A 16,440-nucleotide genomic window follows, 5' to 3' on the forward strand; every position below is an offset into this window, starting at 1 on the left:
CAGTGTGGGACACTGATCAGTACCAAGAAGAGAAAAGGCTACAATTTGACTGTCACTTGTTACTCCTTTCACACTTCATGCATCTCTGATGGATGGGATAGAAAAGTGTCGCTGCAGCAAAGAGGGATTTGAGAGGGATTGCAATTCCATTCCTCCAACCAACTTGAGAGGTGGTTAAAAATCAAATTACTCAGAGTTGGTTTAAAGCAGTTTCATTTTTAAAACGTCCATATGGGATAACTATGGCTCCTGTGTTAAAGCTCCATTGGAGCATCCTCGTTGATGGCGTAGGAGCGAGGAAGCATAATAAGCATGATGGAAAGCACTCACTCACTGACTCAGTCCTCAGTATCAACTAACAAGATGTAATTAATACACGTATGAGCGTGTTGCAGAAAGCAGCAAATTATAGCTCTGACTCTGAAAAGCAGTGATTTCATACTCCACATGCATTGTCAAATGGTCAAAGCTCTGGTTTCAAAATGACATTATTATCGTTCACATTCATCATGACTGAGAAATGATTTAAAGATTTCTCAGATAGCTGAAACTGGCTTTTTTTCTTTTTAGCTCGGGGAAGAATGCAAATGAGAGCAGTGTTATGGAAAGTGGCCTTCTCACTATTTGTACCACAAGCAGAACATTTGTTTGAAAATGTTTCCTTGGCATGCTCAAGGCCTTTTAAAGGGATTCTACATGGCATACTTACGCACATCAGCAAACACACACACAACGAAACACTCCATCTTTAATGCATTTTACTGAGCAAGGCAGGCCAAGGCTCTGTGCCAGTACAGTCCTTCTGTCCACGTCTGGCTGTTTCCACCCTCTCTCACTCTCTGCTTCTAATGTACAACTGTCTCCGTCCACTCTTCCTGTAGACAGGTGGTCTGGTGGTTCAGACCAGGATGTTGGCTTTCTGTCTAATGCTGTTTTAATGGTACCTTGTGTGGAGGGTATGAGAGAGGCATGCTGCAACTAATAGACCCTCCTGGAAGTTATATAATAGTCTCTTTCTGTTGTGGTAAACTTGTCAAATCTGATTCACGGGTGTATCAGCATGTGGTTGCGTGTTAACGTTCTCACTGGTGTGAGTGCGTGTTCAGGTCTGCATTATTTTCCAAATTAGTTTGTAATAATTTGAGTATGTTTTAGTCTTTTTACTTGTTTTAAGAAAAATGTAATATGTTGCCAATGGACAACGCCTTGTCCAAAGACAATGAAGTTCAAAACATCAGTAGTTGTCGGGCTTTTTGTTGTCTCTTGCCCAGAAACAAAAAGTGAGGGCTTTCTTCCAGACTCTCTCCACCCACAGGGAAGTTACAAAATCAAATATTAAATATTATATTACTGGATATTTGTTGTTCTTTCATTGACTTGAGATCTGAGATTACTGGAAGAGATCAGCGTTTTTTCAGGCGCTGGTTTCAGTCTTGGTATGTGTAAAAATATAGCGTAAATGTGATTTTACACGACACACACTCAGGCTTCAATAGCTCATTTACCAAATTAACTTCTTCACACTCGAAAAATATTTTCTCCAAAATTAAAAAAAAAGTCTCTCTGGGTTCAAACAGAAGACGTTATGGAAAGATGTTGAAATTCACTGACCTAAGTAGAACAAGTGGGTGGATGCAGGAAAGTTAAATGAAAAACATGAACTCCTGGAATGAACGGTATATGATATTGTGTTAAGATGAATATTTTCAACAGTGTGTGAGTGTGCAGGGGAAAGCCAGACAGACGGCCACTATTCAGCTGTGAAAAGGTGCTGCTTATCAGCGCACTGCAATTAAAATTCTACAGTGTGTGTGCGCGCGAGCGTCAGAAGGATATGTATGTGTGTGTGTGTGTCGGGTAAAGTCCTTTCTGCACTACTTTTCTGGACCAAGCAGTGTCATATAATACATGTATGTTTGTTGGGTCTGATGCTTGTTTAAATGGAGTTCTTATTGGAGGAAAGTGAGACAATGGGAGCTTGTAGTCATATTTTTCCCACCATGTGTGTCTTTTATGTGTGTGTATATGCGTGTGTCGCTGGTCCCTCATCAGGCCCTCATTAACTTTACTAAGTGACCTTTGAGGAGGTGCTGATGGGTGTCTGTGGTACGCAGCCAAGTTTCTCCCTCATCTCCTTTTTCACCTTAACTCCTTTTTTTTGTCTTCTACCACTTTGAGTTCACTGATTTACCACGTCTTGTTTTATGAAATCTGCTCATCGTTTTCCTCTAAGCTGCATGTAATCTGCTCCATGAGAGCCTCTAGTCAACACTTTCCAACAAAGGCATCTCCACCTGTATAGAATCTGAATTTCTAGCTCGTCCACAGAGAATTTGTAGGTTTTGTGGTCTCCAATAAAGGCAGTCGACCCGTTGTCCCTCTTGTTTCTGTCATTCCACAGTCTAGAGGCACAATCAGCTGGAAATAGGTCATCACTCTACTGGTGTTCATGCTTCAAGCACTCTCCAAAAGTCTCCACATTTTGGGAAATATGTCTTGTATTTTGGAGAACAAACATGCCAAATGGTTTTATTGCAGTGAATTAGTTGTGTGCGTCTGAAGTGATTAAGGTCTGAGTGGTTTTGATAAAGTTGGTCGGATACATTGCAGCCTGCTGTCTGTCTGCGTCACCCCTTCACTCTATAACAATAAATACTGGTACTTTAGTAGTCCAGCCTTTGTGTAAAGCTGTGCCCAGTGAGGATCTTGAAGATTTTGGCATCGCGCAGAGCGTAACTGAGGTTTCACCTCATATTCCCAGTCCGAAAGGAGAAGTTATGGTGCAAGGCAGACCATGTGCACTCTCGCAGTCCTCTATGTACCCTTGTTTTTTTTGGAAATTGTCAAAAAATGTATTTAATGTTCTTTCGATCAATGTAAATTTGAAAAAAAAGAAGAAGCTTTTGTATTGTATAAATTTGGACTGTTGGATTGATGAAAGGAAGATAAAAAAAATGAAAACTAGGGAGTTTCCTTTCCTCGACTACATCTGATTGGCTGGTGCGAACAATTTAATCGGTCAAATGTGAACATTTTTTAAATTACTTTTCTATTTTTTTTAATGGAAAATTAAAGCGCAACACAGACCCAGGAGAGTATGTAGCTCTATATGGAATCAAATGAAAACTGAATTCATGATGTCAGTGTGTGTAAGTGTGCACTTATCTGTTCAAACGTTTTGTGATGAAAGCAGAAAAAGATTGATGAGTTTGCACGTTGTGGTTTAATCATAATAATAATAAAGAAATGACACATTTTAAAGAAAGATTCTTTATAAAAATTTCAAATATATTTTATTCATTTTCTTTTTTTGTAAAACAAAGATGTATTTCAGTAACAGAACTACAGTACTTACAGGTTAACTGATTAGAAAATATTGTCAAAGTTAAATCTTCATCTTTTACTGCTACGGCAACAGTGAATTTAGGTGCTATGTCTGTATGTACGATTCCTGCTTTTCATACAACAAAGGTTTAACTGAAGCAAATTAAAACATTTAAGTACAAAACAAATACACATTTGAAGAGTGATAGTGAAAAACAGCGAGTACCAGAGACGTATCAACCCAACATCGTTGGTTCTGTCCAGAGTCTCTTTCTCTCTCTTTCTTTCTCCACTTGTTTTCAGGAAGATGTCTTCTCTGCTTTTTACCTCCTTCGCTCTCCAATTGAAAAAGCAAAAAAATATTCAAGTTTCCCTCTTTCAGGCCACAAAAGAATGTTGCTGTACAATGTCAGTTGAAGCATCATCCAGTCCTCCAGTCTGTCTCGGTCCATTGGTCTTCTTTCCCAGCAGGGATAAAAGAAAAAAGCCCAGTTTCCTAATCATCTAGCATTCATCTGAATTACCTACTTTTTTTTACATTATTAGAACATACATTTTCTACATGTCTTTGCTTTGATGTTTGTTTCTGGGCACTCATTGCACAGCCCACATGAACTGTAGCGTATCATTTCTCTCAGCTCTTTCTTACACTGAATCAAACCCTGCTTTCCCCCTCAGCTCCCTCCCCATGTCTAGAATCATTACATTAACAAACACGTTTACCTCAAATCTTTAGATTCCCATTTCTTAATGCCACTGTCTTGATAAAGTTTCTGTAAGATATCGTACGAGTGATTAGTTTTACTACATCAGAAGAGAAAAGTACAATTATTAAAGGAAGGTTCCATTAAATTACGGGGGTAGATCAAAATGTCCTTCAAATTGTTATAAAATCTGTGGTTTCTTTTATTGTTAGGAGGGAGCTGCAGAGTGTGCAGCTTTCCCCCCTCTCCAACATTAACATGTCTGATTCATCTAAGCAGATCAGGACGACCCCCTTGACAACTTGATTCATGTTAAAGCTGAGAAAATAAAAGCTTGGCTGCCCTGCTTAACCCTTGTAGGACTATGTTGCGGTGCTGGTAAGAGATTTTGCAGGGATCTGGGGGTTCAGGGACACAGACTTTGGATCTACGTGGAACAGGGTGGAATGTGGGGAGCAATGGTGGATCGTGCAAACAGTGCAGCGAGCCGCGTCACTGGAAGACGGTGTGGTAGGTGGGACACTGATGAGACTTCATGTACTTGATGGCGAACTTGAGCTCCTTGCTCTTCTTGTCCCACTTGTGAATGGACATGAGCAGCAGTTGCTGGTCCACTTTGCGGCCCATGATGAGGAAGTTGGAGCCTAGGCTGTCGAGCTGGGCACACGGGCAGTTGGCGCCATTCTTGATATACAGGGTCAGTTTCTTCAGGTCCTTCTTCCTCAGCACACCCTGCTTCAAGACTTTCTTCTTCTTTTGTGCTGCAATCAGCTTCCTGTCACCCTTCTCCTTCTTCACCTCCTTGATTTTCATCTTGAGGGCTGAGGGAGAAGAGCAGGGAGAGATATTTTTAGGTCTTTATTTTATTCTTTAAAACAGATATTTACACCCAGAAGCTGTTAATGTGTCATTCTGATCCCCCCGTTCCTTTCTACTTTGAGCAGCTGTGACATTTCTTCTTCCTGCAAACCAGCACTGCTGTGCCAAAGAAGCAGCTAAAGTACTTTACACCTCTCCTGAGTATCATTATTTAAACTCTCCTGCAGCGTATAAAAACTGCATCCTGTGTGTATGCTTGTGTGTCTGACTTGGGGAAAACCCATAAATGAAAAGGAGGACATTTTTTTGGAGTTACAACCTGTTTTTCATGCAAGTTCAAGTCAAGTCTTAAGCCCTTGAGCGTGAGTCCAAGTCACAAGTCCTTATAAGCAAATTTCAAGTCTTTCAGATATCTGAATGCTGATCATTAAATGACATGGCAGCATTTTTCTCTCACAACTGGGTTGAACATGTTTGTTGTATAACTGAGACAAAGTCCTTTCAGAACATAGGCCTATAATTAAAACTTGCAAGGCCTGTCTGGTGCTGTCTTTTTTTTTTTGTTGAAGGATTTTACACACCAATCCATGGGGCTTCCATGTTTTTACTTTCAAGCTTCAAGTCAAATTAAGCCTTTAGGGAGTACTGTCAGGGTAGAACTCCAAGTCAAGTCAAAAGTCCTCATTTTTTGGGACTTAACACTCTGAGTGTAAAGCACTGGTTCTAACGTCGCAATGCTTCTATCTGTATGGAATTACTTTAGTATCATCCTTTTTGGTCTCATTCTTCATGTATATCATTTTCTACCTAACAATTGGTTGTAATAATTGTTCTACATCTCATGCTCCTCTATTGAGATACTGTGCTTACTTTGTGCGTATCCATTACAGAACAAAATACAGAGCAGATAACCCTTTGTACACTGTTTTTAGCAAACAAGGAGTTTAGTTACAGCAAACTCCGGTTTATCAACTTCATGAAGTACTAAATTGCGTCTCCCGCGAGCCTCCTGTTTATGAGTTTAACATGTGAAAGATCAAAAAATTGAACTGCCAAGCATTTGAGAGAGGAATTCTCTCGGGGAACGTTTTGACAGGTGAAATTAATCATTGGCCGTGCAAAGGCGAGAGGTTGGTATGAAGCATCGCTATGTACCCAAGCCTGTTGGAAGATCGCTATTTCACTTCTCGCCTGTATAAACATCCCTTGGTACGCTCTGATACGTATACAGTACATGCGAAGCGATAGCATGTTCAATAAGGTGTGCGTGTGTTGAGTTGCCTCTCATCCCCATCCTGATTCACATCCAGCTCTTTCACTGAGGGTGTGTGTTTGTGTGCCGCCTTTACGTGCCTCAGCGTGTGTGTTTTTGTTGTTGTTGTTGAATGAATGCATTCATGTGTGTGTTCAGTATAGATAGGAAGGATAAAATAATTTCCCTCCCATGTTGATTGCCCACTCATATTCAGTGGGCCCCACTGTGCAGCCTGGCCAGTATCCTCGTGACAAGCTGTGCCCACTTCTTTACACAAACTCACTTTCTTTAAAGTGAGCCGAAGGGGAGTAGAGGAAGAGGAGAGAGAAGTGTGTTGTCATTTTGAGGAGAAACAGGATTTCTTCAAGCTAAATCAGGCAACCTCCCCTAGCAACCAGGTGTAGGCTTCATGTTCATGCACTTTCTTTTCTACTCTTGTCATTTGTATTAGGCTGCAGGATGGTACAGCAAGGAATGTGGAGGGATCAAAAGTAAACTGTAATAAAACACGAAGAGCAAAGATTCTCTGAGGGCGAACGGCGTCCGAAGATGAATAGGCAACAAGATTGATGAGGCGTAAGCTGTAATCGGCTATCGCCCTATAGAATAACATTGTCGAGTCATTCTTGCCTTGATCTCCAGATCCATACATCACCGCTATCTCGACTTCGATACTCATCCTCATCCAGCCACATACATTAACAGCCAATAAAATGTCTGTCTTTGGCTCACTATCTGCTTTCACATCAACAATGTTTCTTTCTAATGAAAAGAAAGCATCTGATCGCTAAAACCTCATGTTGGAGGATTGAGATATGTAATCCTGAAATTAATCAGCCAAATAGGTAGAGTCAGGATTAATTATGGGTGATGACTCTACGTTTTGGCTGCAGGTCATAGTGTGAGCGATGTGCACAAAGATGTATTTTTATTGTTGGTGTTGGATGTGTGGGCCGTATATTAATGTATTACTTATAATGGGTCGTGTTTTGTTTAGTCATGGTTGTTGGTGATGGCCAGAAAAAAGTTTACGAAACTTCTCCTTCATCTCTTTTAATCTGCAGACATTTCCTCTGTGGGACACTTCAGCACAGAAATATGGTTTTGCAGAACTGGGCACATTTCATTTTTAGTTACAGTATTCTCACTAATCTGTTCAGAAACATAAGCCATGTTCTTCATGAGTCTCCCAATGCTATGAGTTGTTTTGTCTCCAGAATTGTATGACCAGAGAAAGTAGAGGGAAGTACCGTATATCATTAACTCTAAAGAATGGGACAGTAGTCCATGCGAGCAGAAGTTCTGCTGCTGTGGAGTACAATGGGCCTTGATGAGCAGCAGTAATAGAATAAATATGTTCTGGCTTCGTGTGCAGCTCATTACTGTGGTCAAACTGGACTGCTGGAAAGTAGAAAGTTTAAAAAATGGTGTTGAATGGACATCTGGGACTGGAAGCTATTATATTAATGTATTACTTTATGAGATGGAAAAGGCTTATGCTAGCGGAGGGAATAGTGCAAATGAATGTTTTTTTCTGCTTGTTCATGTCTGTGCTCATTTCGAATATGTTCTACAAATACCTGCAAGCATATAGTGAGTTATCAAAAGAGACTGAAATATAAATATGTAATGAAAAAACTCATCAAGCCCAATACTTAGGTTACTTTGTTGGTGCACATAAACATACTTTCAGTGTTGTTGGCACTGGTGTGTCATTTTTGTCTTTAAAACTAAGGTGTTTGGAAATCCAAAGATTTTTACAGTAGCTAACAAAGAACTGTGTGCATAATATTTTAATCTTGATGGATATTTTTATTGATAAGTGCATGAGTTATTTGACAGAAGTCCTGCTATTTATTTTGCTGTAGGACTTTTGCTGTCCTCCACACTGTAATATTATTAGAATACTGGTGGTAGGTCGACACATATCTCAGCTTTTAAATAGCTTCTCCTCAAACTCTTTCATTTTTGATTCCCTTCATTTTATTATTGATGTGAAACAGACTTGAATCTTCTAATTAAGGCTGGTGAAAAACATTTTGCATTCTGCAGGCAATGAGTGTTAGAGCTGTAATTTTTTTCTGACTAAAGAAGACAATACCCTGCTGTGCATTAAACTGCCCCTGCTCTCCTGTATGTTACTGTCTAGCTCACACTTAATGATGTTACTTACCAAAGTCACTGGCGCAGTAATGCTCCATTATGTTGTCTGCTTTCAGCTCATTGTCACACGGAGGGCACACCTTCGACACTGAGGGGACAGAAAAAATAATTTGTCATTAGAAACTAAACCTAATCACATTTCATATGGTTATTTTATGGCCAGATTAGCTAATATCTCACGGCTGAGTTGAGGTCGTTGTTAGTCAAGTGCAGTCACCAAAACCGCGTTGGTATGAATCCGTTAAGCCCTGAGCACTTTTGAGGCACTTATTTGCAGCCCCCCCCCCCCCCTCCTCTTGTCAGAGGCTATTTGCTGCCGAGCGAATACACAGTCTAGCAGGCTGACTGATGTTGGCCCTGCAATTACACTGGACGAAATGTTTTTATTCTGGCCCTTGTATATTTTTGTGGTGCAGGCGTGGTCTTGGCTGTACAGGAAGGTAAATGCTGCAGCAGGAGCAGCTGAACATGGTGAAAAGTGATTCAGTACACAGACGCAGCCAGCACTTAGGCCACACAGCAACCACACATTGTGAAACGGCAAGGGGAAACCGAAGCACCAAGTCCAGTTTATTTTTAACTCAAAATGTATGGTCATGCCTGCTTTGCTTTGTTTAGCCTCACTAACTTTGATCTGAAACTTGATTGTTGTTATTGTGCACACATCCAACATGAGAGAGAAGTACAGGCCCTACATGAAGTCGTTTGTATTTGTTTACTGGAGAAGCTTGCTTATTTCTACAGCAGAAAAGTATGGAAATATGTTAATTTATCATGACATTTTGAAACTTCAATCTGCCACTTAAAAATCTTGCGTTCAAGCAACCTCAACCTCTTCTTTCTCAGAAACACAAACACACTCAGACATGCTTCATACTGCCTTGCAATTTTCTCCAAAGGCTCTTCAATATAAAACTTTATTATGTCAATTACTACATAAAATCCATGTAATCCCTGAAGGGTTGTAGTAGCAATACACATCTAACATCAGTCCATAGCCTTAAGCCAGTCGGCGGAACAAGGTATAATATTAGAAATGGTCAGGGAGAGAAGGATGTGGCATATACATCTACCCCACACCACATATATACACCTACAGGGCAGGTAAATATCAGAAGCAGTCTTTTTTTGGGACGTTTGCTAATGGGGCAGCTAAATATTTCTGTCATTCACTAACCACAATATCCAAAATATGTCCAGATCTCTCCCCCCTCTCTTTTTTTCTGTGTGTCTCACACTTACACACACACACACACACACATATAATTCTAGCACAGTCCAGCCCAGGCCCCTGGGTTAAAAGTCAGGGTTCAAAGGTTATCACCCCATTCCAAACCTCAGCGTCTGGGCAGATAATGAGAGGGGTCAAAGTTTAGCATGCTTCGCTGCTCGGGTCGAGGGGAGGTGAACCCCCTTACCACCACTGAGTGTATGTATGTGTGTATGTGCTCGTATGTGTGTGTGTGTCAGAGGGAGTTGAACCATGTTCTTGTAGAGTAACTGCCAGTTTTTTCTCCTCTGAGGGTTCCCATGCATTCACAGGCAGGAGACCTGCGAGGCCTACAGGGTCAGGCCTCTTAATTGTCTGGTGCTGACATGAAGACTGGGACAAGAGCTCGGAAACACACACACACACACACACACACACACACACACGCACACACACACTCAGAGCAAGAGAAGCCAAAACTCTGGATTTGTCTGTTTTGAATGATTCCCTTGAAGCTGTTACGTCTTATTCAGACTCCACGGTAATTCATTCTGGTTTCACAGGGGTGGTATGTTGGCAGGAGGCCCAGTTACATTGATGCCAGAGCGTGTGTCAGGAGAAAACAGACCCTCCATGAAACTTAGCTGAGCTTGGACTGAAAAACCACCATTTGGATTTCGCTGAGAAATCAATTAAGCGACAACTGACCACATCACGGTCTGCTCTCCGTCGGGGAATCAACGTCATGTTCTGATGGGATTCACTGCTGTGAGGCTTGGTGTGTTTTTTTTTTCCTGGAGACATTTCTACCCAGCAAATATTTTGACATTAGGTCATTTATGTAATTTGCCATCATCTCAAGCAGTTTAGGAATTTTTTGCCTTGTGAAAATGATGTTTTGCTTTGGTTGACTTTGGACCTGACTGCCTCCTGTGTGCTGCTTTTCGTCATCTGCGTGCTGGGTTATGGATTTAATCACAGAAACTTCAATGTTTCCATTCACAGTGACCAATGTTATGGTATTGTCTTTTAGAGCTGTTGTTCTGGATGATGAGGAGGTTGGGATTCGATGATTGAGGGTCAGAGGAAAAGGCTGATGGGAGTAGTTTGAGTAGGGAGGTGGTCTGTTGGAGAGGCCTGCTGTTAATCTTCAAACGGCGAGCCAGAGTAGAAATGACGTACGGCAAGAGTCCAGTAATTTAACTGCACAACTTCACTTAGTCATAGCTGTGAGGTTAATATCACTTTCTCCATTTCAGTCTCCCTCCCCTGCTGTATCTTTTTTCTCTTGTCCACCCTCTCACTCTTTTTCTCTTCTCTTTCACATAACCTGGTTTTCCATCGTATTTTTTAAAATGTAGAAAGGCTGATTGAACACAACAAAAAAACTTTTGATGATGAAGTTGTGAAAAGTCATTTGTCAAATGATGACATATCTTTGGAAAAGAAGGCCTCATAAAGAATTGCCATTGTGCATCTATGTGAAATTATTTCTCTCAAATAATTGTCCACTGTCATCTCTAATGTTCAAAGTCACCTCCTTGTAATTAGTTGGTGCAGTAAGAAATTGCTTAGCATTAATGCAATTTTGTAGTTTCAACAACATTATTTTGGTCACCCCTAAGGGACTAGATGTGCAGAAACACCTTGTCCTTTGTCAATACGTGACTTCCAAGATTATTTTCATTCCCTTCAAACATTCTGTTGAACACAACAAGCGCTGTAAATCACATTTTACGTTTGTAACATTTCACAAATTGGCTTAAAATCAATTTCACAGCCTGTCACTTTTACATACATATCTTCACTCAAAAGACAACCAGATCTATTAACATTGTCATCTGAACCCCCGGCCGTGTCTTGTGCCTCGTCCAATGCAGTTGGAGCGTCACAGTGCCTTTATTTTTTTTGTTGTTGCAAGAACGTTCCATTTAAAGTATGCGCGGGTCACTATCTCATGCATCATTTGGACCCTTTAAGTTACGAGCAGCAACACTTATGACATAAAACGGTACTGTGCAGGAGATGAAATGCAACGTGTAATTTATGTCGGAGGGCCTAACATCTGTTTAAATGCGGCATGCAGACAGACAGAGGAGGACTTAAACACGGCCCACAGGCAGCCCCCGGGGCCCCGAAAACACAGCACGCTCCTCGCATCTGTAGGAATCCTATACAGAAGAGAAAATACATCTTCAAAAGGCCGAGGCAGTCTTCCATGCACAGAGCATTGGATCACATTTTCCCTTTCATATATCGGCCAGGCCCACATGAGTAGCACCCATTGTGCTGCTGGGGACCTGACAGCGCTGCCTGTCACCTTTACCACGGTTGTAACTTACACTAGCCGCATCAATGAGTACGGCGAGGACAGACACTATCTTTCACACCATGCAATTTCAACGACTTTTCACTGGACAACGTACATATTGTCTTGAAAAGCATTTTCTGCAAAAACATGCAGTGTGAGTGATGTAGTTCACCCCATGCACTTAAACAGACGGTGCAGAAAACGACTTGCATCCATCATAACTGTTGATTTGCTGATGCAGCCGCTAAAGGAAGCATCCTTGAATAAGGTGGAGTTGATGGGCAGCACTAACTGTGCTCTGCCAGACAGACTGAGCTCAGCTGGCCTTTTTGGCTCCCAGGATGCCTGGGCCCTCTTTTGTCAGCAGTCTGCTTGTCTTCCCTGGTATTATATCTACAGACTTGTGTTTCACATAATCACACCCCATGGGCCTCTGCTTCACACACACACAGGCCAGAAATCATCCATACGCACAACCTAAGCTCAGGTGGCGGTGGTGTTTCTCTCAGTTTTGGCCATGACAGAGTGGTGGAAAGTGAATCTGACTCTGTACTGTTAGTTTCCACAGGAGTCCTCGAACTGTGCTATATCATGTAATTGCAGAATAGCTCAGATAGCAACAGGGCCTCCCGGACAGGGAGAGCAGTGCTTAATACCTGTGATTGATCCACGTCCCCAAGATTCACCGGAATTACCACAAGAGAACTCATTTGATCCTGTGTGAGGAGAATCAACCATGTTCAGACGGTTCCCAGGAAACTCTTCTTCTAAGCTTTTCCTTTTTATCATTGCTGGCTGTGTGTGTGTGTGTGTGTGTGTGGGTGTGTGTGTGTGTTCGTGTGTGGTTTGTTTTAGAGCCAAAAGCTTGTCCTTAGGATGGCCTCATCGGCACATCTGAGAGACTCTGGTTCTTAACAAAATGTCAGTGACTGAGCCTTCAGGCTAGAAGTGATATGGGTTCACTCTCAGTTTCAAACACACACTCTGACACACACACACACACACACACACACACACACACACACACACACAAACGTACACAAGCAAATCTTTCAAATCGAATCGTTAAACTTCACCAATATTCTATTTTTGATTTATTCTTTAAAAGTTTGATTTAACACATTTTGTCTTTTTTTCTCTCTGCATGAAATTGCTTAACTGCAAAGACCGACTCTGATCATTATTAGATTAGATAGGATCAACAAACAGTTGCCTCTATGAGGAGGTGACAGATGAAGTTGAAGCCGCCTCCTTCTCAGAGAGCATGTAAGAGAATGAGTTATGGCTCTGCAAAGCCAAAGTGTCACATAGTTGATTCTCGTCCTACAAAAACAGAACAGCCATTTTCCCTAATGGAATAAGTCAGCACTGCACACATTTACCAGAGAATCCTGAAACGATCTACAGATATCAGTATATGCTGCAAACATTATTGATAAAAAGATATATCGCACCATTTATGATTGACGGGACTAAAATGATGTTTTGGCATTATTGGCTTTCATTTTGAGTGCTTTAGTAAATGTTGTATAATATATCAAGTTAAGGAAAACACATTTACTATTATGTGAAATATCAAGTGAAATATTAACACACAGGAACATTTTCACCAAAGTCGATGAGAAATTGCGATAAAGGCAAGACGTGGAATAATGACAATAATAAACCATTTTCCTCGAGCCCTTATTGAAAGCAGGGAGGCAGACACTTTTTGTGCTGCAGGAAGCAGCTTTTCTCCTATTCTACACTCTGTCTGCCTCTCTTTACTCTCCCGCTTCCCTCACCTTTCACTCCTCTCCATTCGGCTCTCTCATGGACAATCAGACTTCGGGCGTTCCTATTCTCCGCCTGCCTCTATTGTCCCGTCATGTCGACTAATTAGTGGGAGCTCAGTAATTGGCCTTCTAGCTAATTGGCCTGCTGGCTGCCAGACCCAACAAAGGCCTAGCGGGCTGGGACAACGTGGGGACTGTCCCCCTCCACTGTCTAAAGGCTCTCATCAACTCCCTCTCTCCCCCTCTCAGCGCTGACTGCTTTTGTGAAGAGGCTGCTTAAGTAGTCGCAGTGCACACACACACACACACACACACACACACACACACACACACACACTTTTTTGCTCTCTATGTAGTTCCCTCTCACCCTTTCACAGCTCACTATTCGCCCATATGTCTGTTCTCTTACTTGCTGCCTGTGAAGAATGGCAATTCCAAGGGTGGCAATTTTCCTTCTTATTTTATCCATCTTGGGTCTAGTTGTACATTTATTGACACTTTGCAGACTAGCTTGTGATTTGCATGCTTGACAGCTTTGAAATAAAAAATTCCCCATTCACTCAGTTGTTTGATTGATTAGCTGTTGCTGGATGTCTGCTGATAAAAGGTGTGTATGTGTGCACGTGAGTGTGTGTCACCCTTTCAGTTAAGATGTGTTTAACATCACAGTCCATTAATCTTGACTCGGTGAGCGACCTGGCTGTCGGAGACTCTCAGTCTCCTGTCTCTCTCCCTCAGTCTGTCTCCGTCCCTCCCTGAGGCTGGTGCACATGGCAGGGAGCCGTCCTGAAATGTCCACTTACTCTTAACTTTCCCCTGTAGCCTCTTCCTGCTCTTGTCTCTCACACCGACTCTGGTTAGTCTCTCACTTAAACTTTCATCTGTCATCATTCGCTGTGCGGGAAAACCACACGAGCCTCACAGCCGTCTTTGGGCTCTTACTGTCGCTGACTCTGTAGGCTCTTAAACACTCATCTGTCTTCGCAATGTTGTTAGCGGGAGTCCCGGAATTTACAATGCAGAGACAAACTATATTTTTTTATTTTGGGATTTGTGTCTGCACAACACAGGTCATAGTATAGGAGTAATTTTATCTTTTTTTATGAGAAAAGTTTATTTTTTTAACCTTTTTAAAATACTTGCTATTGACATTGCTTACTAAAATGCACATACAGCATTATGAATAAAAACTGATTTGTACAATATAAATCATTTTTGGACAGAATACTAAAAGAGCTACAGCATGCTTTTTATGCTGCAAAATTTCTTTTACAGTTTTTTTATTGACTTGAATTGATTGTATTGTGGCTGAGCTTGCCACTTGACTTTTAGTATTTTGTAAAAACATTTAAATTACAGGTGGTGCAAACTCAAGCTCAGTTAATTCAACTTCTTTAGGGTCCATTCTAAAATGAAAGTTACTTCCACCATTGTGGACTTGTAACTTGTATGTGTTCGTAGATCATTTTGTGTGTGAGTTTGGATGAGGGTGTGTGTTGGAGTGGGTGTATGTGCACATAGCTACCCTACCTGGTGGCTGGGTCGCGTGGTTCCCAGTGAACTGCATGGGGATGCAGAGGTCATTATCAATGGGAAACTTCTCACAGGTCAGCATCTCTGGCCAGGGGAAGCCATAGGTCTCCATCACCGGAGCACAGCTGTCCCTCACGGCCTCACACAGTGAGCGGCAGGGATAGATGGGCCTGTCCAGGCACACCGGTGCAAACAGCGAGCACAGGAAGACCTGGGTATCAGCATGGCACCGTTTGGCCAGGAGGGGCACCCAGCTACCCGCCTGCTGCTTGACCTCTGGCATGGTTTCGTGGTCCAGGAGGTTGGGCAGCCTCATCTTTTTGTAGCCCACATTGTGGCACAGGCGCAGGTCAGCTGGTATGTCCACACACTGGGGCTGCTTGGTGTAGAAGCGGCCATTGTGGAAGTTGTCCGACTGCCAGCTGTAGTAGTCGTACTCATCTGCGGCTGAGGCGGTGAGGAAGAGGAGGAGGAGGGAGAAGAGCGACAAGCCCAGTGCCAAGCTGAAGGAGCCCTGGGTTAATGCCCACCTGGGGCTCTTTTGTCCGTGTGCCATGCCTTTCTGAGCCCGAACCAACAATTCAAGAAGGTTGTATCCAAAGTCTCCAAAGTGACTCAGTGAAGACAAAACGCAGAGTGAAGAGAGGAACAAGTGGGGCAGGCGTACAAGCTGTAATCCCTTTTTTTTTGTCCTGAGTATGGACGCTGTGGATTGAAAACAAAGTGTTTAATTCCCTTCTTCCCTGCAGAGTCAGCCCTCTAAGCCTCCCTGAAACACCTCCCTGTGTGTGTATGTGTGTCTCAGGTAGTGGAGTAGGGAGGCAGCAGTCAAGGAAAGGTGAGCATAGGTCTGCTTATTTTCTAACTTTCCCTGTTCACAATTTCTCACTCTCCTTCCCTCTCCCTCTCTTAGACCTGTCTCCGGCCCTCCCCTGCTCGCTGTCTATCAGTCTGTAGCTTTAATGAGGAGTACCTTAGGTTTTAAGAGGCATTGGTAGCTGCTCTCAGCGGCTGCCTGCCCCCTAGCAAGCACCCCAGACCACTCACCTCTCTACTGGCCTCCCCTGCACTCGCTCACAACAGCCTCAGCCAATCACAACCCTGGGGGAGGCTCCCAGTGGCCTTCAGTAAACTCCTCCTACCCCTTGTCCATGACAAAACCCCTCCTCTACAACAAGTTAACATGAGAGAGAAAGAGAGAGAGAAACTATGGCAAGCTTTTTTAAATATAAATCTCTCTAATATGCACAAGATTCTTTGGTCAGAAACACACCCACAAACACTCATAGCAGACATTGTCACCCTCTTAGTCATGCTGTTTTTCCTCATACATTTAGAAACTTTCT

General features: G+C 42.3%; 1 protein-coding gene across 1 annotated transcript; it reads right to left on the bottom strand.

The window, feature by feature from the left end:
• Positions 1 to 3,267: 3,267 nt before the first annotated feature.
• Positions 3,268 to 16,095, bottom strand: sfrp5 (secreted frizzled-related protein 5). Its single transcript, XM_031840009.1, has 3 exons — positions 15,092 to 16,095; positions 8,276 to 8,353; positions 3,268 to 4,849 (listed from the first exon to the last, which is right to left on the bottom strand). The coding sequence occupies exons 1-3, from the start codon at positions 15,648 to 15,650 to the stop codon at positions 4,521 to 4,523; spliced, it is 966 nt and encodes a 321-aa protein (XP_031695869.1). The 5' UTR covers positions 15,651 to 16,095; the 3' UTR covers positions 3,268 to 4,520.
• Between the last annotated feature and the right edge of the window lie 345 nt (positions 16,096 to 16,440).

This window comes from Anarrhichthys ocellatus, unplaced genomic scaffold (assembly GCF_004355925.1).
Source record: "Anarrhichthys ocellatus isolate YVR2014 unplaced genomic scaffold, GSC_Weel_1.0 scaffold3, whole genome shotgun sequence".
NCBI lineage: Eukaryota > Metazoa > Chordata > Actinopteri > Perciformes > Anarhichadidae > Anarrhichthys > Anarrhichthys ocellatus.